At 42.5% G+C, this 22,206-nt stretch overlaps 1 protein-coding gene across 4 annotated transcripts in view; it reads left to right on the top strand.

The window, feature by feature from the left end:
• The window catches only part of EPC1 (enhancer of polycomb homolog 1), a 103,122-nt gene that overhangs the window by 19,867 nt on the left and 61,049 nt on the right, over positions 1-22,206 (top strand). For 3 of the 4 annotated variants that reach the window (XR_010751502.1, XM_066384568.1, XM_066384565.1), the window contains exon 1: positions 9,086-9,238. The exons of the other annotated variant lie outside the window; for it this stretch is intronic. Coding sequence is in view for 2 of the 3 variants with exons in the window: in XM_066384568.1 (XP_066240665.1) it covers positions 9,086-9,238 (153 nt within the window). In the remaining variant the exon portion in view is untranslated. Of the gene's footprint in view, positions 1-9,085; positions 9,239-22,206 lie in introns of those variants that run through there. 4 annotated transcript variants of the gene reach the window in all.

Genomic DNA, 22,206 nt, shown 5'->3' on the forward strand with positions numbered 1-22,206 from the left:
AAACTTATATTTCACCAATATTAACTTATTAGATAATAAAAAGCTAATTCTGTAGCCCAAGTTTCAGAAGGAAAATAGAAATAACTTCCTTCCTTGAGCCGTAGAAGTAATAGCAATTCACAATAGTCCCTCTTGAATACTCTCTTCCCTGTCAATCTTTCTTGTCCACCACCCACTAATCTAGTGTTTGACTTCAATCTTTCAACACAGATTTCTACTTCATTAACAGTTTTTTTTCCTGTTCCTCTAAGTTTCTTTCCTTCACTCTCATGCACCATTTATACCACACTGATTTATGTATGTTTGCTTGTAAAACTAATGCTCAGATTTAATGGCAGGTGCACCATGCCTGTGCCCTGGGCCGCAACTTCTGAAGGGCCCCACGAAACCCAAACTTTACACTTTCTTCTAATGACACCAAGTTTGGTTTCATATGTGCAATTTTAACATTAATAGTACATAATACTTTTTATTTATTTAAAAATATGGTTAACATGTATTTTTTTTTCTTGTCTCTCTTTTTTTTAAGGGGCCCAATATTTTCTTCTGCACCGGGGCCTCAACCAACCTTAATCCACCTCTGCTCAGATAGTATATTTTATGTGCTCAAGAATTTAAGGCACCTAAAGATTGCACCCTTCCTTGCCTCTCCTTCACCTCTCCTTCTATTAGCCTTCTCTCCCTCACCTCTTCCTTGTATCCTCTGTTCCTTACAACCATTAGACCAGGGGTAGTCAACCTTTTTATACCTACCGCCCACTTTGTAATCTGTTAGTAGTAAAATTTTCTAACCACCCACCGGTTCCACAGTAATGGTGATTGACAAAGTAGGGAAGTAATTTTACTTTATAAAATTTATAAAGCAGAGTTACAGCAAGTTAAAGCATATAATAATAATTACTTACCAAGTACTTTATGTAGGATTTTTGCTAAGTTTGGCAGAATAAATTTTTATAAAATAACTTACTATAGTTAAATCTTTATCTTTTTATTTATACTTTGGTTGCTCCGCTACCGCCCACCATGAAAGCTGGAATGCCCACTAGTGAGCGGTAGGGACCAGGTCGACTACCACTGCATTAGTCTAACATCAGACTAGTCTTGTCAGTGAGTGCTAGTCATTGGTTTAAATAAGGTAAACAGTACTTAAACAAAATCCAGTTTAGATAAATACTACCATGTATTTTTGAATATACATGGTTGGATTATTCAAGTTTTTTTATTTTCTAAGATGAACTTTTATTCTTCTGGCAAATTAATTGCAATGGATGATATTCCTTAAATACTACATTGTTATTGTTGAAGTTCCAAATGATTTCCTGTTTATGCCTCCCACTACTTCTCCCGCTGCCTCTAGTAGTGTCCTCATTAAAATGTTGCCATTGAAGTCTCACCAACTCTTGCAACATGGAGGTATGCAGGATGGTGAGGGGCAGAGCGGATGATTTATATAACTGGGAAGTAAGGAAGGCAAGTCTTAAAAATGGTCAATCTTACACAATCACCTTTTTCTTGGGAGGGGGATTGGGGAGTCTAAAGTTTGGCAAAATCCTTGCTGTGCTCAGAGTGGATTTTCTATAAATCTAGGATTTTACACTACACAATAAGGTGTATTACATTATTTTTTAAGTTACAATAGTGCTAGAACCATTTTGTAGATTTTTAAAAATTCTAATTCCTTCTTAGACAGGCATAGTTTGTTTCAGTCATGTATATTGGAGATACAGTTAAACCGAAATGACTTAAAGTCTATCCTGCTTACATGCCCTTTGTTCTTTAAGGTGGAGATAGACCGTGTCTAGAAATATTCTGAACTATTTTATATCAAACATTGTTCTTAAATATTAAGTACAGAATTCCATGTATAAGTTAATTCTGTAGATAAGTCAGCAGTTCAGTATTGTTACTATGCAGCCCTATGAAATATATTTTAATAAATTTTACAGCATTTTACTTACCAGCATTTCCCAAAAGAAAAAAAAAGCAACACATCATAAAAAGCTTCCAGTTTTTATTTTCCGAAAGGTTATGTTGGGAAGAATTATTTGATGACATTTTTTTTTAAATCTATTTCTGAGAGAGAAGGAAGGAACGGGAGGAGAGATAGAGAGACATCCATTTGTTGTTTCACTTATTTTTTAATTCATTGGTTGATTCTTGTATGTGCCCTGACCAGGGATCAAACCCGTAACCTTGGCATATTGGGAGGATGCTTTAACCAGCTAAGCTAATTGGCCAGGGCTTTGATGGCATTTCTTTTTTTCTTTTTCTTTTTAAGTGAGAAGAGGGGAAATAGTGAAATAGATTCTCCCATGTGCCCTGAATGGGATCCACTCGGCAACCCCTGTCTGGGGTCAATGCTCCAATCAGTGAGCTATTTTTAGCACCTGAGACAGACACTCAGACCAACCAGCTATTCTCAGCACCAGGGCCAACGCTGGAACCATTTGAGCCATTGGCTGCGAGAGAATAGGGAGAGGAATAAGGAAAGAAGGGGTAAAGGGAGGGGGAGAGAAGCAGATGGTCACTTCTCTTGTGTGCCTGATCAGGAATTGAACCTGGGACATCCTTAGGCCAGGCCAACACTCAACCACTGAGAAAACTGGCCAGAGCCTTGATACCATTTCTTTTTTTTTTTTTTTCTGAAGCTGGAAATGGGGAGAGACAGTCAGACAGACTCCCGCATGCGCCCAACCAGGATCCACCCGGCACGCCCACCAGGGGCGAAGCTCTGCCCACCAGGGGGCAAAGCTCTGCCCACCAGGGGGCGATGCTCTGCCCCTCCGGGGCTTCGCTCTGCCAGGACCAGAGCCACTCTAGCGCCTGGGGAAGAGGCCAAGGAGCCATCCCCAGCGCCCGGGCCATCTTTGCTCCAATGGAGCCTTGGCTGCGGAAGGGGAAGAGAGAGACAGAGAGGAAGGAGGGGGGGGGTGGAGAAGCAAATGGGCGCTTCTCCTATGTGCCCTGGCCGGGAATCGAACCTGGGTCCCCTGCACACCAGGCCGACACTCTACCACTGAGCCAACCGGCCAGGGCCAGATGCCATTTCTATATATAGCTTAGTATGAAAATAAAAAGCAGAAAGTTAAGAAAAATGGTCACTTTAAGTGAAAATATATTAATTCAGTATTAGTACTTTTATACAATGCTTTCTTTTTTACAATATTTATTTTCTTGGTTTTAGAGAGAGAAAGGGAGAGAGCAAGAAAGACAGGAACATTAATCTGTTCCTATGTGTGCGCTGGCCAGGGATCAAACCTGCAACCTCTGTACTTCCAGGCCATGCTCTAACCAACCAAGCTATGCGGCCAGGGCTACAATACTTTCTATTATAGCACTGTATTACATTTTAATGTTAAGGTCATTGTGCATTTACACATTTTAAAGAAATTAATTTCACACCTCCCAATTAAATACAAATGCAGTATCTCACTTTACTATTTACTCTGTGATATTATAGGGATCTTGCTTTGCTTAGCAACTAGTAAATATTCAATAAATATTTGTTGAATGCTTAAAGGAATGAAGAGTCTGGCCTCCTCTACCACAACATATATATATATATATATATATAATTTTTTTTTAGTTTATTGTCACATCAAAGAGAATAACTTCTTTGGATCACTATCCACTTTTGCCCTCCTTCCTACCTGCCTCAGAGGAAGATAGTCCCAAAGTTAATCTACTCACATGATTCAGCATACAAACATGACCCCATCTCTCCCACTTTTATAAACAACAAAACCGGTGGCTTGAAGACCTACCCCCTTTCTGTCTGTCCATCTCTCTCCTCCACTCATTGCCAAGCCTCCTGACAGAGGCATCTCCCTTTCCTCACTTGTAGTTCACTCACTTCACTTTATGATCTGGTTTTGGGGCTCCACTCTGGCATCAGACACCAGGTCACCAGGGACTCCAGTCTCAGCATTTCCTCTCACCAGCTTTTGTGACCATAGGCAGGTCTTGCCAAGTAACAGGACACACCTCAAAGGGCTGTAATAAAAATTAAGTGAGACAATGCATTTAAAACATACTTCTGCATTGCCCAGCACATAGTAAATGTTCCCTAAATTGTCCCATCAAAGAGAATCTAAGTTCTTTGGAAGTTAAATGTTAGCTATTCTTACTGATTAAAAGTGTAATGGGAGTTCAGAGATGAAGAACACTGGCATAGGTTTAGGAATTACTTTTGAATTCACCTAACCACTTACTCATTCTTCAGATTAGGAAATCAGGATGCAGGGAGGTCAGGTAAGTCAAAGAAAGTTTCATGAAGGAGGTGACATTTTAGTTGGATTTTGAAGGCTAACAACAGTTTATTTCTATTGAATGTTTACTGTGGGCCAGAGACCATTATAAATGCTTTACAGGGATTGCTTTACTTAATCCTCAGAACATTCCTTAAAAATGTGAGGTAGCATTGAGGTGTGGTAGAAGTAGATGGTCTGAAGCCAGACAGAGAAAATAGAGAGAAAGGAATGAATAAAAACTTGGAAGTAAGAGAGACATTCTGATTTATAACAATGTTTTGAAGGTGAGATTTACCAGCCACAGGGAAGAGCTTGTCTTAGGCAGTAATGAGAAACAATGTTGGACAGAGCCAGACAAAACTATGCGGACTTGACAGCCATGCCCCACCACATTCCCAAAAGGCTTTATGGAATGGCAAAATAAAGAGCGGTTATAAATAGATGACTCAGGGAAGGGAGGATAAATATGGGAAGGAGTTTGGGGCATGTAGATTTGGTGACATGCACTATTTATGAATCCCTAACGGGCAGTTTGAACTGTTTTCTTCACCTCCCTAGGACCCATAGCCTCTACTTCAGCCACTACTAGGAGAATACCAGTTTCCTATAAAGTAGGGTCTTCACAAAGGTTTATTGAAATAATGAATTAATCAAAAGTGAAATGGATTGGAGGTTATTTCTAGGTAGGACTATGGTTAAAGCAATAGCAATGGAAATAATTAGGCAAATCCCAAAAACAATTTCAAAGAAGGAATAATAGCATTTGGAAACATATCAAACATACTAATATTTAGATCCACAGATGAGGTTTATTACATATATGGAACTACAATGTGAGAGCAGTTGTATTTGACACATTCTATTTTGTTGTTTAAGCAGAAGTTCTGTATTTGAAACAAAATGAATCACATTTCAGGGTAATGATACTACAATTACTTTTTGTTGTTTGGTTTTTTGTTTGTTTTTGTTTTGTATTTTTCTGAAGCTGGAAACGGGGAGGCAGTCAGACAGACTCCCGCATGTGCCCTACCGGGATCCACCTGGCACGCCCACCAGGGAGCGATGCTCTGCCCATCCCGGGCGTTGCTCTGTTGCGACCAGAGCCATTCTAGTGCCTGAGGCAGAGGCCATAGAGCCATCCTCAGCAACCAGGCCAACTTTGCTCCAATGGAGCCTTGGCTGCGGGAGGGGAAGGGAGAGACAGAGAGGAAGGAGAGGGGGAGGGGTGGAGAAGCAGATGGGTGCTTCTCCCGTGTGTCCTGGCCAGGAATCGAACCTGGGTCTTCTGCACGCCAGGCCGATGCTCTACCACTGAGCCAACCGGCCAGGGCCTACTTTTACCATCTAAACATATCTCTTTATTTTCTACTCCTATTCCCTCCATCCATGTTCTTACCAGTTTTACCTGGATTATTGTCAGAGTCTCCCATGAACTCTGACCAAGTAAACCTTCTCATCTTCAAGCACACCTCCCACCCTTTATACAGTTGCCCTCTGCTCATAATTCTACCATTTCATTCCCATTACCAATTGGAATCCTTCAGAGCCAAACCACCTGCCCTCTTCTCCATGATGTCCGATCAACCCAGCTGGAACTGACCACTTTCTTTCTCAACTCCCACAGCACTGCATCCATCTCACCATACTGGTCACTTGGTTATCTCTTTATCAGTATTTTGTATATATCCCCTACAACAACGGTACTGGGTTACCTATTCAATAGATATTTGTGGCTTGAATTAAAAACATTTTAAATACTGCAGATCCCTTCGCAACCAAGAGTTTCCCTTTGAGGAAAGGTTAGTATAGTCAACTTTACACTAGTATGCATCTTTTGTAACGTTGAAAATGTTGCATCACCATTGATGGGGGAATACTTAGGCAAAGAGGGGTCTTTAAGTTGGGAATGGAGAAAGTTAAAGTCATAGACTGTGCAGGAGGGGCCATTTTTGCAAGGAACCTTTCAGTTGGATAAAGGAAGCTGAAGAAAAAACCTGAATATGAACATTTCTTGCTGCACTCCTGCCCCTTAGGAGGAAGGAAGTAAACTGAACAGATGAGGGACTCCAGCCTTTGGGTCCTGGAAACCCAGGAGGACCAGGGCATCGAGTTGGATGGGGAACTGATGCAGAAAGAAAATGTCTCTTAGCAGGCATATTATCTGCAAAAAAGGGAAGCTTAGTTTGTAAACATCTCTCTCAACTTACTGTGGGAGGTGATTCTAGAATGTCTAGGAAACAGGGAAATTAGTTGTACATAGTGCTGATTATTACAAATGTAAGATGTGGAAATATTATACATAGGCTGTTTTTAATGAAAGTAAACATATACACATATATATTTGTTTTGTTGGTAGTTCACTCATGACTTAAAGCTGTTTTTAAATTTTTTATTTATTGATTTTTTTGCGGGGACGCAGAGAGAGAGAAAGAAGCATCAACTCATACTTGCTTTACTTTAGTTGTTCGTTGATTGCTTCTTGGCTGTGTCTTGACAGGGTAAGCCTGGGGTTTCAACCAGCAACCTCAGAGTTCCAGTGCGATGCTCCATCCACTGTGCTACCACAGGCCAGGCACTTTTTTTTTTTTTTTAATGTTTATTTTATTGACTTTAGATAGAGGAAGGGAGAGAGCAGGAGAGAGATAGTAATATCTGTTCCTGTATGTGCCCTGACAAGGAATCGAACCGGCAACCTCTGCACTATAAGATGATGCTCTAACAACCGAGCTATCTAGCCAGGGCAAATGTTTTGTTCTATAAAGTCTCGGGTTCCTCAATCAACCAGATTCTACTACTGGGATTTTCAGAAATCTAATATAGTAGGCCAGAGAGGACTACTTATACTAATATTCAGCCAGTATTTTCAGACCTGTGCAACCTGCCTAAATAGATGTCATATTCCACAGTGCAGCTGGTCGTTCTTGAGGATCCCAGACTGTGATGTGCACTCTCCTGGCTCTGAGTCTTTGCACCCGCTGTTTCCCTTGCCTAACACACTGTGCTTGTCTTCATCTTTTTGCAAGGTTAACCCATACTTATCCTACATAATTTTTACTCAGATATCACCTCCTCCAAAAAGCCTTCCCTGGTGCTTTCATTAGAGCCGCTCCCCACTTGGTGCCACTCCTGCCTGTCATTCCACCATAATTTGGGCTTTCATTGAAATGGTCCCCTGTGGTGTGGCAGTTGCCATCCACAGTTCTCCCAAGGTGTAAGTTCCTCCAGGAGTTTTGTAGGTGCTAAGTCATCAGCAGCATACTTAGAAGGCCCTGAGGGCTCAATAAATGTCTGTTCATTGAATAAATGCATAGCCTTATAGGAAATGTCATAGAAGTCCTGTGCCCAGAAGAGGTGAGTTGTCAATATTGAAATTTTAGGATAATGTTGGAGAACTGCCATCTATGTCCTCCTTGTCTTCTCCCCACCAGGTCAGGTGTAGGTAAAGCAGCCTAAAAGGTAGCAGTCTGTCTGCCTATGCCCCTTAAGCTAAATACAGCTCCTATCCAACCCAGTACTTAAGAATAGTGCGATTATTTTTACTATGTAGCTCCCAGTGAGAAGAATGGACTTAAAGCTTTTTTTTTTTTTTTCGCTCAGTGAACATTTGAAACTTTGCTGCCAAACTTACCTAAACCCACCCTAACAATCTTTCTGATTTTTAAACCATTCCACTGTTCCTTGTGGGGTTCCCACTTTAGTTTGTAACAGAAACCAAGAGTTAATCCATGACATCCGCTTCGCTCTCCTCTAATAACACAGCTTGTCCTTCTATTTTTATTTTATTTTTTTTCTTGCTCGGTTTGGCAGGCGCACTACAGGTCTTCTTCCGGGGACTGAGCCTGGTGTTTCGGAGAAGGATGTAGAGCAGGTGGGGACCCCGACGATGCTGGGCGCCGCGCGCGGGTGGGCTCTGAGATGCTGAAGCGGGTCTCGCTTTAAGTGCTGCCCTGAATGTGACAGCGTCCGAGGATTGTTCCCTCTACTTCAAGGATAACCACAGGGGACGCAAGGGTCGCTAACATGCAGGATGAAATAAAATAATTCCCACTTCGTGTCCGAATGGGGTGAGGGCGTTTGTGCCGGGCGGGTGGGGACTGAGCGAGGACGGGACGCGGCGCCTGCGGGATGTGACAGCCCAGAGTTCTCTACGACAGACACGTGATGGCCGGCAAAAGTTCGCCCCCGGCGACATGTCGCCCTCGACTCGTTTGTATTTCTTGTTTATAAGAGCCGCGGGGACGCCGCCTCCACCCGGGCGAAGACAGGTGTGGAGCCGGGACCCTTCGTCTTGCCGCAGCCTGCGGGGAGCCCGCAGGGCTTGCCCTCTGCCAGTCAGCCAACGGCGCCAGGGCAGCAGCGGGAGAGCGGGCGGCGCTGGACGGGTCGCCGTGTCCCCGCTCCGCCGCCGCAGGTGCCGCCGCTGGGCGCGGAGGGCGGGGGCCCGGCACAGGCGCGGCCCACGCGGCGGCAGCGGCTACGGCGGCGGGGCTGGCGGGACGCGCGCTCCGTGCCGGCGCCGTCGCGCCCGCGCCCCCCGCGTGCCCGCGCCGCTGCGCGATGCAGTGTGGGGAATGGCTGGGGTTGGCTGAAGAGCGCACAGTGGAGTTTTAATGTCCGCCATGTTGGCCATGGCGTATTGAGAAGAGCGAGCGAGCGGGGAGCGGAGCGGCGCAGCCTCCACCCTCCCGGCGGCGGCGAGGCCCGGACGGCGGGCTCCGCGCTCCGCCCCTCACGTCCCCGGCAGCGGCAGGCAGTGGGGACCGCACCCCGGTTCTCCATGATCCCGCTGGCCGGGGCCGTTTCCCCAGAGCGGAGAGCTATCTGCTGCGCCTGAGATGAGTAAACTGTCGTTTCGGGCGCGGGCGCTAGACGCCTCGAAGCCGCTGCCGGTGTTCCGCTGTGAGGATCTGCCCGACCTGCACGAGTACGCCTCCATAAACCGGGCCGTGCCGCAGATGCCCACCGGAATGGAGAAGGAAGAGGAGTCGGTACGTGTTAACTCCCCTGTCCGACCCGCCGCAGGCCCGCGCCCGCTGCTGCCGGTGGTGGCGGCGGGACCCGACCCGCACAAAATGGCCGCCATCTTCCCTCGCCGCCGGCCCGCGGTCGCCGGCCGGACCTTCCCCCTGCTGGCCCCGGCCCCGAGTCTGGCCGCCACGGCCCGGTGAAGCCGCCTCTCGGGCCGGCCGCCGATCCCGGCCGCTTGTACTCGGGCCCCACGGAGTTCGGGCGCCCGAAAAAGCACAAAGGGGTCACGTGACGGATCTGCCGGCAGCCATTTTGTGGCCTCCGTTGTCGGGCTAGGCCTGGCGTACCCGGCGAGGGAGCGGGCTGGGTGGCGATGGGGGCGGGCGTGCGGGCCACAGCACCCGCCTGCAGGCCGCGCCGCGGGCCGCTGGGGGGCGCTTCGGGGCCGCCTCGGTCCTCGCGCGCCGCCGCGCCGCAGGTCCTGCGCACCTGGGGGCGTCACGCTCTTCCGTGCCCGCGGCCTCGCGCGCGCGGACTGCAGGTCTTGGGCTCCATTTCGATCCCCGCGACCTGGTGTGGCGTGGCCGCGTGAACGTGGGCCCTCGACTGTCGGTCCTGGCAGACGAATCCTCACTTCTGTACCTCGTCCCTCTCTCCCCGGTTCCGATCAGTCGGCGGATAGTCCACTCCTGTCCCCGAGTTTCTTTTTGAACCGGGACAGGGCGATGCAGTCTTGTGTTTTTGAGTATATGGGTCTTATCAGACCTGATTTATTATCAGGTTTTGTTTTGTTTTGTTTTTTTAATAAAACTTAAGTTAACAAGGGAAGGGAGCACGCATTTGAAGTGGATGTCCCAGGTCTGAATTTCGCGAAGAACCGCACGAGGGCGATGTCAGCACCGCGGGGCGCGGCGTGCCTGGTCCCGGCCTGGTGCTCGCGCTGCGCGGCGGCCTCGCCCCCCGCGCGCTTGGCACTTCTAACCCTCGGGGGTGCGCGCCTCGGTTCAAGGGGCCGCGGTGAAAACAAGGGGCGGTGTGCGGGCGTCTCGAGGAGGTGGAGGAGTCGCTGCGTGTGTCCTGCAATGTTGTGAAAAACTGTACCGCCTCTGTTTGGTTCTGTAAGAATTTCACATGTAGACCCTGCGCTCTGTAATGCTGACTTTGAAAATAAAGCTGTTTAAACCGTTCGAGTTGTTGGACCTTTTAAAGTAATAGTCGCGACAGTCAAATGTTCCTTTGAAGAGTAGCATCTTAAATCGAACTTTAAGAAAGGACCAGCTGCATAATAAGTGTGTGCAGTAGTGGAGGTGGTCTGTAGTACTTATTTCCACCACGTTCAGACAGCCTCTGAATTTATTTCACTTGTATCAACCTCAGCATAGAATGATGCCATTTGTTTAGTTTTAAATAAGCGATTTGTTTTTTAAAATTAAAGTATTTGTGACTGCAGAATCTTGTCTTTTGGTTTTATTTTTGTTTCTAAGTTTTACAGATACTACTTTAAATTAATAGGCTGTTAGTGTTACACTGCCCTGGAAAGTAATTTGTAGTTCTTGTTTTGCATCCAAGGAGAGGGAGAGCCCTGATAAAGCAAGTTAGCACTACTACTGTACACTTTAGAAATTTAGTTAGGTCTTGGGCAGTCCCCAAGAGCTACAGCCTGAAACCAGAGTTGAGATCAACTGAAGTATCAATATGCTTAAATTTTACAGATAAGTTTTTTTCACTTAAGTAATTTTGACATTTTATAGGGCAGTGGTTATCATTAGTTTGTAACGTGGAGTTCCTATTTTTGAGGGATATAAGGGATTTTTTTTCTTTCACACTTACCTTTTTCTGTTACTTGTCCAGAATTTGTTTCACTTCCCATCCAACCAAAACTACGACCAGTGAAGCATAGACCTCAGGAATAGATACTGAACCTAATAGAAGAATGAACAGTACCAGGTAAACAGCTGCCTTACAGTCTGGTAGTAGTAACTCCACAAATCACAATAGAAAAAATAGCCTGTTCCACAGTTATGGAAATGTATACTGAGCATAAATAAAGGTAATTCTGAGTTAATGCCACAAAAACCTTTTGATAATTTGCTGAAGTATCATATACTTTAGTCCACAGTAGTAGTCAACCTGGTCCCTACTGCCCACTAGTGGGCATTCCAGCTTTCGTGGTGGGTGGTAGAGCAACCAAAGTATAAATAAAAAGATAGATTTAACTATATAGTAAGTTGTTTTATAAAGATTTATTTTGCCAAACTTAATGAAAATCCAACATAAAGTACTTGGTAAGTAATTATTACTATATGCTTTAATTTGCTGTAACTCTGCTTTGTAAGTTTTATAAAGTAAAGTTACTTCCCTACTTTATAAGTCACCGTTACTGTGGAACCGGTGGATGGTTAGAAAACTTTACTACTAACAGATACAAAAGTGGGCGGTCAATATAAAATGGTTGACTACCCCTGCTTTAATGGAACGAATTAAAACAAACTTTTGCCTTTGATACATTAGTTATGATGTCTTAGGTTGTACTGACTCCAGTACCTGAATTGAATGTCTGGTTTAGAAAAAGTATAATCCTGTGTTGGTCATGAAAAATGGGGCAGGTCTAGATGAGGACAGTTTTGTACACACCACCTCATTAAGAAAGCATTTCATGATCAGAATGTATCTGCACAATTGTCAAGTGAGCTATGCCTGGTAATTGTTACCGTATTTTGTTTCTATGGTAAACTTGACAGAAATTCTACATTTTTACAATGGGGAAATAACACCTATTAATGTACTGCCATTTAACCAGTTTTTACAATATTATAAGCTGAACACTGAATTGGGCATGCCTCTTAATTTCTAAACTAAGTGGAAGTCCCCTCCTCCACCCCAAATAAATTTTTCTCAACTTTGGAATTTAGTTGTTAGTCGTTTTTTGACCTTTGTAGTAGGACTGAAAAGTAATTTCAGATTAAAATAATTGAAGGGACTTGATTGAGTTCATAGGTGTTTAGGGATGAAATGTCTGAATTGGTATGTTGCACATTGTAACTTGCTAAATCAAAAAGTAACAGTTGTAGGTTTTGATTTAATGAGTTAAACAGGAGTAATTTTCAAATCAGGAAATCAGTAGACTCAGCTCTAAATATGGGATAAATGAGCCCCTTCAGGGGTTAAAAAGAAGTTGAAGCATTTGGGGAGAAGGCACATGTTGCACCATTATATTTTAAGATTATAATTTAAGATACTAAATTTAAAGTTAGGAATTTTAAGATAGTAAGTTTAGTGCCAGAGTTTTACCTTGAATTGAGAGAGTAACTTTTCTAAGGTACCAATATTGTTAACTTTTAAGTTAAAATTGGAGCTTTATGTTAAGTTATTTCCCTTTGTGAATACTTCTAACTTTAGAAATGACGTTCTGAAAACGTTGGTTTTAAAGTGATACTTAACAATTTGGAGCTACCTGGTTCCTATAGTGATTTAACTTTTGTTGGGGTGAATAGGTTGTGTGGCTCCATTTATTATAAAGGACAGAGAGTTAATCTTGCTTATTCTTACTTAGGTTGGGTTCAGTAGGATATGTGATATGATCAAGATGTTAACAATTTAGCACATTGATATTACCCTACACAGCCACCTTTGAGACTGTTAGTTAGGGTCTAGCCATCACAATCCAACACCTAGTTTTAATCGGTTTCTACCCAGATGGAATTGTCTCATACTCCTTCTTTTTCTCTCCTTTTAAAACTATATTCTTTGTTACTGGCCCAGTATACAGTCTTAATAAACCCAAGTTAAGGACCACTTATAAAGCAGACAGGTGTTTTTTCTTAATTAGGGGGAAATTGGAAATATGTACACATCTCTTGATATGAAAATAAATGGTTAAGCACTACATTTTCAAAAGAACAAAAATCTAGTAGTTTTTTATAAAAATAAGTTTAGGTTTCTTTAAGTTGAAAAGTTTGATAGCTCACTTTTGAGAGAAATGAATCTTTTTTTTCCTTTAAAAATTTGTAAACCAGGATTTTTTTAACCCAGATAAAATCACAGGTAATTGAGAAGCAATAGTAAAATCTATTTTCAACTTTTTGAATAGACGTTTCTAAGTTGGGATTTAGAAAGTTACATGAAAATGGTTCTGGAAGACAGTGAATTACCATGATATGCATATAAAACTTCGTGATGATACATTTTTCTAGACAGAAAGTTCATATTTATCATCAGTTTCTCAAGATATTGGTAATGGGGGACAGCATGGAGAATGCTCAAAGATGTGTCCTAGAAGTTTCAAACGGAGTTATTTTGGTTGTTTCCGAATGGCTGTTACATAGACTTTCTTTTTTTTTTTTATCTTTCATTTTTATATAATTTTATTTTTTTTTAATGGGGTGACATCAATAAATCAGGATACATATATTCAAAGATAACAAGTCCAGGTTATCTTGTCGTTCAATTATGTTGCATACCCACCACCCAAAGTCAGATTGTCCTCTGTCACCTTCTATCTTGTTTTCTTTGTGCCCCTCCCCACCCCCTATCCCTCTCCCATTCCCCCCTTCCCCCCGTAACCACCACACTCTTATAAATGTTTCTTAGTTTCACTATTATGTCCCACCTACGTATGGAATAATACAGTTCCTGTTTTTTTCTGATTTACTTATTTCGCTTCGTATCATGTTATCAAGATCCCACCATTTTGCTGTAAATGTTCCGATGTCATCATTTCTTATGGCTGAGTAGTATTCCATAGTGTATATGTGCCACATCTTCTTTATCCATAGACTTTCTTTTTTTAAGTGAGAGGAGGGGAGAAAGACTCCTTGATGCGCCCCAGCCAGGATCCACATGGCAACCCTCATCTTGGGCCAGTGTTCGGACCAGCTCAGCTATTATTCTCAGTGTCCTGGGCGGATGCTCAGACCAGTCGAACCACTGGCTGTGAGAGGGGGAGAGGGAGGGAAGGAGGGGAAGAGAAGCAGATGGTTGATTCTCATATGTGCCCTGATCAGGGATGGAACCTGGTATGTCTGCTCGCTGGGCTGATGCTCTATCCATTGAGCCAACTGGCCAGGGCTACATAGACTTAATAGCAGAAGATAATTGAAAAATTTAAGGCTCAGAAAGAGACTAAGAACTCTGTTACAAAAAGAACTTATCAAGAACTCTAGTACTTGGCTGCCTCAAGTGTCCTTAGCTCTTGTTTCAGTGTGCTATTTGATATTTAAATTTTTGGATTAGTACCACTTACATGTAGACTTTATGTTCTTATGGAAAAATAATAATGGAAACTAATGGGCTTACGTATCTAATGGTGCACTTAAAATTTTAATATAACCTATTGTCTGGAGTTGCAGTTTTTATGAATGGGAAGCCAATCCATTTTTTAAAGATAAAGTCCTTCCTCAATTACTTGTTGTTATGAAGGTTATTTTTAATTTTGGTTCGGTTTTGGATATGCATGGTGATAACAGTCTGCTGAATTTTGCAACAGTTTATAAGAGCAAATTATTTTGGTTTAATTTCCTTCAGTTGAGCAAGTACTGGCTGAAGAAATAAGATGTTATTTCTTCAGTGTTTGTTTAGTTAACTGAATCCAAGGGCAAAGATAACATGAAGTTTAAATGTCCTGTGAATGATTTAATATAGGTTCAAGTGTTTGTATATATTGGGATGAATTATTTTGGAATCACAAGTTATGTATCCTCTGAGAAAAATGTACTTGGCTTTTTGTGGCCTTAGACAGACAAGGCAGTTACCCTTACTGAATGAACTTTAGTATAAGGCCATGTCTGTAAATGTGCTATACTGATGAATTTTGTTATTACCAAATATAGAACATTTAGAATGGCCTTGCTTTTTGTTGATGCTCAAAAACTACTGATATTTATACAATTCCTTGTATGGAGGATCATCTGATAGAAACATGTTAGATATGTTCTCTGTCCTTAAAGAGTTGTGTGATATAGTTGTAAAAAATTCTGACTTTAAATTGAGGTAATTATTAATTGGGAAAAGCATCAAACTGAAACTTACTAGACCTGGTCTCATCCAGCTTCCAAAACTGTGTGTGCTCCCACTTACCCAGGTTTTCTTAACTGCTAGATGAAGTAGAACTGATAGTTTCCTGTTGTGATGAGTATATCGTTACCAATATATTTAAGTTCATTTCTTAAGTTCAAATGTGTCTTGTGTGTTTATAATTAACATTATATCTTGAATTAGTTAATGACTTCATTTGCATACTATATAAACATAATTTACACAGAAGTAGTCTGGGTGCACAGATAAGTGGTTTCCTTTTAGTCTAGGAAGGTTCTATTTCTAAAGGATTTAACAAATATAAATGGGTGCAGTAGCCTGATCGGTGGTAGCACAGTGGATAGAGCCTCCACCTGGAAAGCCAAGGTCTCAGGTTCAAAACCCCAAGTTCACTGGCTTGAGTCCCCTGGTCAAGACACTTATGTAAAGCAATCAGTGAACAACTAAAGTGACGCAACTGCGAGTTGATACTTCTTGTCTTTCTTCCTGTTCTTCTTCCCCCCTCTCTCTCTTTCTCAAAAATAAATAAATAAATAAATAGGTGCAGTAGTCACAAAATGCTTTTAGTGTTATGAGAATTTTGAAATCAGAACCAGAATTTTGTAGTGATGGTTGCGGATTCGTGCTTTACCCATAAGGTAATAGAGTCTGAAGGGGAAACAAAATATAAGTACGGCTATTTTGAGTCAAAGGAAGGATTTGATCATTATTCTAAAAGCTAAGTAGGGATATTTGAGGTGGGGTAAATTGTACAAAGACTAAGAAAATACAGAGAAATCCATTTTTCATTCACTTTTTGTAGCAAATATTTGTTGCATATTTGCTATGAGCCAAGGACTATTAAATATTAAAGGTCCTGTGGATACAGTAATGAATGGACAGGTTCCTTTTTTTCATATAACTTACATTCTAGGACATAGGCTCTGTGAGGGCTGATGTGTTCTCAGTGCCTGAAATAATGCCTGGCACATAATAAGTGTTTAGCGTTTGTCTAATTAAGTGACCAAATTCCAATGAGAAAACACAGACAAAGACCAAAAAGCAAATGAATGTGGCAGTGGAAAAGATAATACAGAATGTCAGGTGGGAGGAAGAGGGTATAGTTTTCTTCTCATAGAAGATCAGGGAACTTTGCACCTGAAATCTGAATAGTGGGAATGAGCCAGCCCTGTGAAGGCTTTGAATGAAGTACATGCCAGGCAGAGAGGCCTCCGGAGATAGATGCACAGAGCCTGAGGTAGGAACAGAGTCAGGGTGACACGAGGACTCAGAGGTTGTCAGGGGGTCCTATCTGTAGACTACTACTGTTTGAAAAGAAGGTAAACCATTAGAGAGTTTCAGGCAAGGGGGTGACATGATCTGAATTTTTGTTTTGTTTTTAGAATTCTCCCTACCATATGGAAACAGTCATATGCGGCAAGAGTGTGAGCTGATGGTGGCTTTAATTAGGGAGGAGATGTGGAGAGATGGACAGGTGGGAGGTGTATTTTGAAAGTACAACCAGCAGAAATCACTGAGCGGTTTGGGTGTACTAGATGGACAGAAGAATTAACCCCTGATTTTCACCTTGACCAGCTAGATAGGTAGATGATTGGGCTGCTAACTGAAACAAGGAAAATTGGAGGAGGGAGGTAATAGAAAGCATGGAGTTACCAATTTTTTTTTTTTTTTTTTGTACTTTTCTGAAGCTGGAAACGGGGAGAGACAGTCAGACAGACTCCCGCATGCGCCCGACCAGGATCCACCCGGCACGCCCACCAGGGGCGATGCTCTGCCCCTCCAGGGCGTCGCTCTGCTGCTACCAGAGCCACTCTAGCGCCTGGGGCAGAGGCCAAGGAGCCATCCCCAGCGCCCGGACCATCTTTGCTCCAATGGAGCCTTGGCTGCGGGAGGGGAAGAGAGAGACAGAGAGGAAGAAGGGGGGGGGGTGGAGAAGCAAATGGGCGCTTCTCCTATGTGCCCTGGCCGGGAATCGAACCCGGGTCCCCCGCATGCCAGGCCGACGCTCTACCGCTGAGCCAACCGGCCAGGGCCTGGAGTTACCAATTTGAAGTGCCTGCTACTTGTCTGTATTTAATTGGAATATGCGGACTAGAGTGCAGTACAGCGGTTTGCACTAGAGGTGTGTGCCATCTGGAAGTCATGGGCTGATACTGTATGTTTGAAAGTCTTTGGTGTATCAATTGTTTTTAAAGCTGTGCCCTAGGGCTCAGATAGAGTAGGAGCTATTAAAGAAGTAGGAGGAAAGTGAGGATGAAAGTGTTTCAAGGAGGAAGGACATTGGTTAACTATGTCCACTGCAAGATGAGTAAGGGGAAAGTGACTTTAATTTGATTAGCTGTGTGCCATTGGCCTATTTTGTTCTAGTGGTGGGAAGAAAAGTTCAATTGGGGTGAAGAAATATAGATGACACTTTGGATTAGTTCTACTATGAAAAGGAGCAGAAATAAGTAAGGTGGGAGCTATGGGATCAACAAATGATTTCTTTTAAAAGTTACCTGTAAAGTTCCAGCAGACACCAACAAGAGGGGGGGAGATGGGTGGAAAGCAAAGCCGAGTCCTCAAACGCCCTAGTCACTCACTAGTTTCCAAGCTGCAAGTATACATAGGAGAGAGCCCAGACAGAGCCTGACAGCTTCCTTGAGTTGAAGAGACAGAACATGGAGAGTCTGGAGAGGCTGAAGTGGCTCCAGAACAGGGCCCCAAAGAGGTTCCCCCAAAGTCTCTCACTGAAAACTGATCTGTGAGGAAACTCCCGAGTCTGGGAGAAAGGCAGATGGAAGGAAGGAAGAGAAACAGTTCAGGGAGCTCACAGTTCCTGTGCCCTCACTGCTAGAGTGGAAAGCCCTCCTAATTGAAGGGGCAGCAGATAAGAGTTCTCAGAAGGGTTATTTCCTTAGTAGTGGAGCCAGATTAGCTCTAAAGACTGTTCTGTACTCCCCTCCCTAACAAAAATTAACTCCAAAGGACTAAATTAATTTCAAGTAATTTTAACTATGTCCCAGAGTATAGTCCAAAATAGAGTTTAAAGGAATACTAAAAGATCCTACAACAGAAAGCTTAGTGTTTAGAACCCAATTTAAAAAATTAGCAAGCATGAAAAGAAACTGGAAAATAAAATGGATAACTAGGGGGAAAATTAATCAACAAAAAGAGACACAGAAATAACCCAGGCAATAGAATTAGTAAATAAAAATATAAAAATAGCTGTTATAATAAAAATAAGAGTTATTAGAACTACTCTAATAGTTGGAATGAAGTCATTAGAAAGGATAAAATATCCTATCCCTTTTTCTACTCAGGGACTTTGCTCCTGAAAACAGTTTTCTCTTTCTGAATCAGTTTTGTGGAGAGGTTGGTCACTAGAGCAGAAATACTTTTTCCTTTTTAAAGTAAGAAAGAAAGATAAATGAGGAAAGACGTAGATTAGTTGATACAGTTGGCAGTGGGAAGATGAGATAATTTATCCTATGATTTTATTTTCTCTATGAAGTATGAGGTGAAGTCACCACCTCAGAGTGAGGGGGGACCTTAAGAGAGACAAAGGTTTATGTGGAAAAGCTAACCTACTAGAAAAATGTATTAGTATTGGTGAACTAACTGAGGGGTATTTTTGGTCTTTTTTTTTTCCTTCTTTTCCAAGTGAGAGAAGGGGAGATAGACACAGACTCCTGTGTGCGCCCCTACTGGGATACCCCGGCAACCCCCCCGTCTGGGGCCCATACTCCGCTCATCTTGGGCCATGCTCAAAACCAAGCTGTTTTTATTTTTAGGGCCAAGGTGGAGGCTCCACAGAGCCATCCTCAGCCCCCAGGGATGCACTCAAACCAGTTGAGCCATGGCTGTGGGAGAAGAGAGAGGAAAAAGAGAAGGAGGAGGGGTGAAGAAGCAGGTGTGCACTTCTCCTGTGTGCCCTAACTAGGAATCGAACCTGACACTTCCACATGCTGGACTGACACTCTACCACTGAGCTAACTGGCCAGGCCTCTTTGGTCATTTGAAGTGAGACCAGTTAGCTCACTTAAGCAGTTGAATGCAAGTATTAAACCTAACTGAGTTCAAGCACAAAGTAGGTAGTATATAACTTTTTCTAGGGTTTGCTCAGCCAGGATGAAGAAGGAAGAGAGGGTTGAGGAGACTCAAAATATCTGAGGTAGATTATCAGGACAGACCATAGGATCTAATTTGGCTCAGCAGGGAACAGTAACATAATGAATAGTGGAGAAGTGGTGGGACTCACTGGGATGGGAAGCTCACTGAATTTGTTGCAGTGAGTGCTGGAATAGGTGAAACTGTTGTGAGGGAGGTGGTTAAAGACATGCTTCAATTTCGATTTTGGAGGTGGCAGTTATTAGTGAAGGCAAGATCTAAAGCAGGGGTCTCAAACTCGCGGCCCGCTGAACAATTTTGTGCGGCCCGCAGACTAATCCATGAAGTTCAAAATATTTTGGATAAAATTAAGTAAGCCTAGGGGCCTACTTGTATTTTTTATTTCTCTAGCATCCTAGCTAGATATTAGCTTAGTTAACAGCAGTTGTGATGCAAACTACAGTTTCTGGTCGTTTTGTGACACTGTATGATTGTGCTTGTTGTACTGATTTTTTTTTGTTTTCAACTGCAGTGAGAAAAGTGTTGCGTAACAGTTGCCTTTTGTAGACCTAGTGCGGCCCGCCGAACGGCTGTGATCTTGCTCTGCGGCCCACATGCTGAGTTGAGTTTGAGACCCCTGATCTAAAGTATATAACCACAGGAGTGGTGGCTGAGGTGGAGAAGAGATTAGTGCAGGTGAGGAGGTCATGGTGTTAGCATTCCTTTAGACGTTGTCACTCAGAGTAATGCCAGAAATGCAGTGGTTGTTGAAAACACTGAGCTCTGTGACTGATGAAGAGAATGCAGTTGACAACATGGGGAGAGAGACTGGCATGGGAACCAAGGAGGATGAACACTTACCCATCTGTTAGTATGTGAGACGGGAAATAAACAGCTGCTTTGAAAGGGTGTGGGGAGTCCTGTTTTGGAAGACACTGCTGGCTTCATTAAGGCAAGAAGATGAGGGAATAATGAAAGAGTTGAGCTTATAAAGAGGAAGTTTACTAATACATCTTCATGAGAACAGAGTGGAAGAATTTGGGAAGGTGGTGAAAGGGAGAAAATTTAGTGAGATTAGGGAATATTGAGGTGAGAAGGGTGGTAAGAGCCTTGAACTTTGTTGGTAATGAATATAAAGAGTGATGGGATTTATCCAGCCAACCTCAGATGCGCAGACAGTTCTAGATACTTTCTACTAGATGTTGTGAATTGTAGGGGACCGCCCCTGCAGCTAGAGACAGCGCCTGAAGGAGGGACAGCCTGCTAGGTAGGAACTGGTGGCTAGATGAACTCCGAGGAGCATCATTCCTGCTGCAAACTTATATAATTGTCTTTACAATGAAGGGTCGTTAGACAGCATACTTATGTCAGAGGCCTTTAAGGTTGCTATTGAATGCGAACTTTCCTTCCTCCTGTATGGTGATCCTCAACAGGGACTGTACCATTTCACTCTGAGGACATTCTGGAAAACTGCGGATGTACTGGATTGTCAAAATACTGGAGACACTGTTGGAAGCAGGAACAGTGTAAGTTCTACCATGCAGAGTATAGTCCTGCAAAACAAAGTCCCGCCCACATGATTTGATCATCCCAGAACATCCCAGTAGGTGAAATTTCCACTTGTAAATGATGAGTCTAGGACCTTATTCTATTTTACATATAAAGTGTTTTTTGTGCACTTTTGATATATACTAAAATTTCTAGGACTACAACAAAATATAAGAATGTCACACTTTATTTTGTTTAGAATTTGGGGGAGATGTTACAGTTTTTGGAAGTAACTTCATCAACACTATTTGTGGTATTGGAATCAACAGAGAAAGCCTGCACAAAATCTCGGTTCTCGGTGATCGTTGAAGCATCTGTGATTACTTCTTTTGTCTTCTGGGTGCCTACCCCAACATTTACACGTTGAAATACCTGTTTTTTTAAAAATTACTTTGTTTTGTTTTGCAGTTAAGTTCTTGGATTGATTATTTGAAAAACGTGTATAAGTAGAATAGTGGAGGATTTGAAGAGCAGGAAGCATTAGGTCTGATATGATTGAAAACCACTCCATGAACTATGGAGTTAGTCAAAGTTCTGGCTGTGCTGCTTATCTCAAGTAGTATCTTTAAGTGTGATGTAGGAATTCAGTGACATCCTGTGTAAAGTGTATAGCATGGTGCCTTATATAGCAAATGCGCAGGTCTCTTTAACATAACAATAAGGTTTATTTTTAGTTCTGGAAGGGTAGAAATGTATCTTTTAGGTAGGTTTTTAATTTTTCACATTTTCCTCTTAACAAATGGTTTCTGTTGTGGAGTATTTTGATAGAGTGGATACTGATTTTTATACATATCTAGTTGTATTTATGATGTAGTGTGAGATATTAAGGCATTTAAAAAATGTGCCTTTAATAGAGAAGGATGTCAACTGAAATTGTTTTCTCAAATACATGCCTGATTTCCTAGTGGGTACTGAGGATTTATAAAATGTGTTTTTTAAGAGTTTGTCACCAGCAAAAAAAAATTATTTTCTACATTTTAAGAGGTTCTGTACATTTTAGTGATTTTTAGTTCTTAAGGCTGTTATTCTTCATGTAATATATTTGGATCTAAAAATTTCTGTTAAAATATTAGGATGCCCTCTTTATTCTGAAAGGTGTATCATTTCTTTGTAACTTGTCTCCCCACTCTAGTTTTCAAATTTCTAATCCCCTCAAAGTTACTGGGGTGTTCTTTTAAGTATGTGAGTCTGGTTGTTACTTTGACATCTAAAAATCCTTACCTTGTTTCTCTTTGTGATAGAATAAAATGCAAATGATCCTTATTGGAGTTTAATGACTTCTCCATAGCAGGTCTTTCTTAACCTTCCTTAAGCCCTA

Source organism: Saccopteryx leptura, chromosome 5 (genome assembly GCF_036850995.1).
Source record: "Saccopteryx leptura isolate mSacLep1 chromosome 5, mSacLep1_pri_phased_curated, whole genome shotgun sequence".
Lineage (NCBI taxonomy): Eukaryota > Metazoa > Chordata > Mammalia > Chiroptera > Emballonuridae > Saccopteryx > Saccopteryx leptura.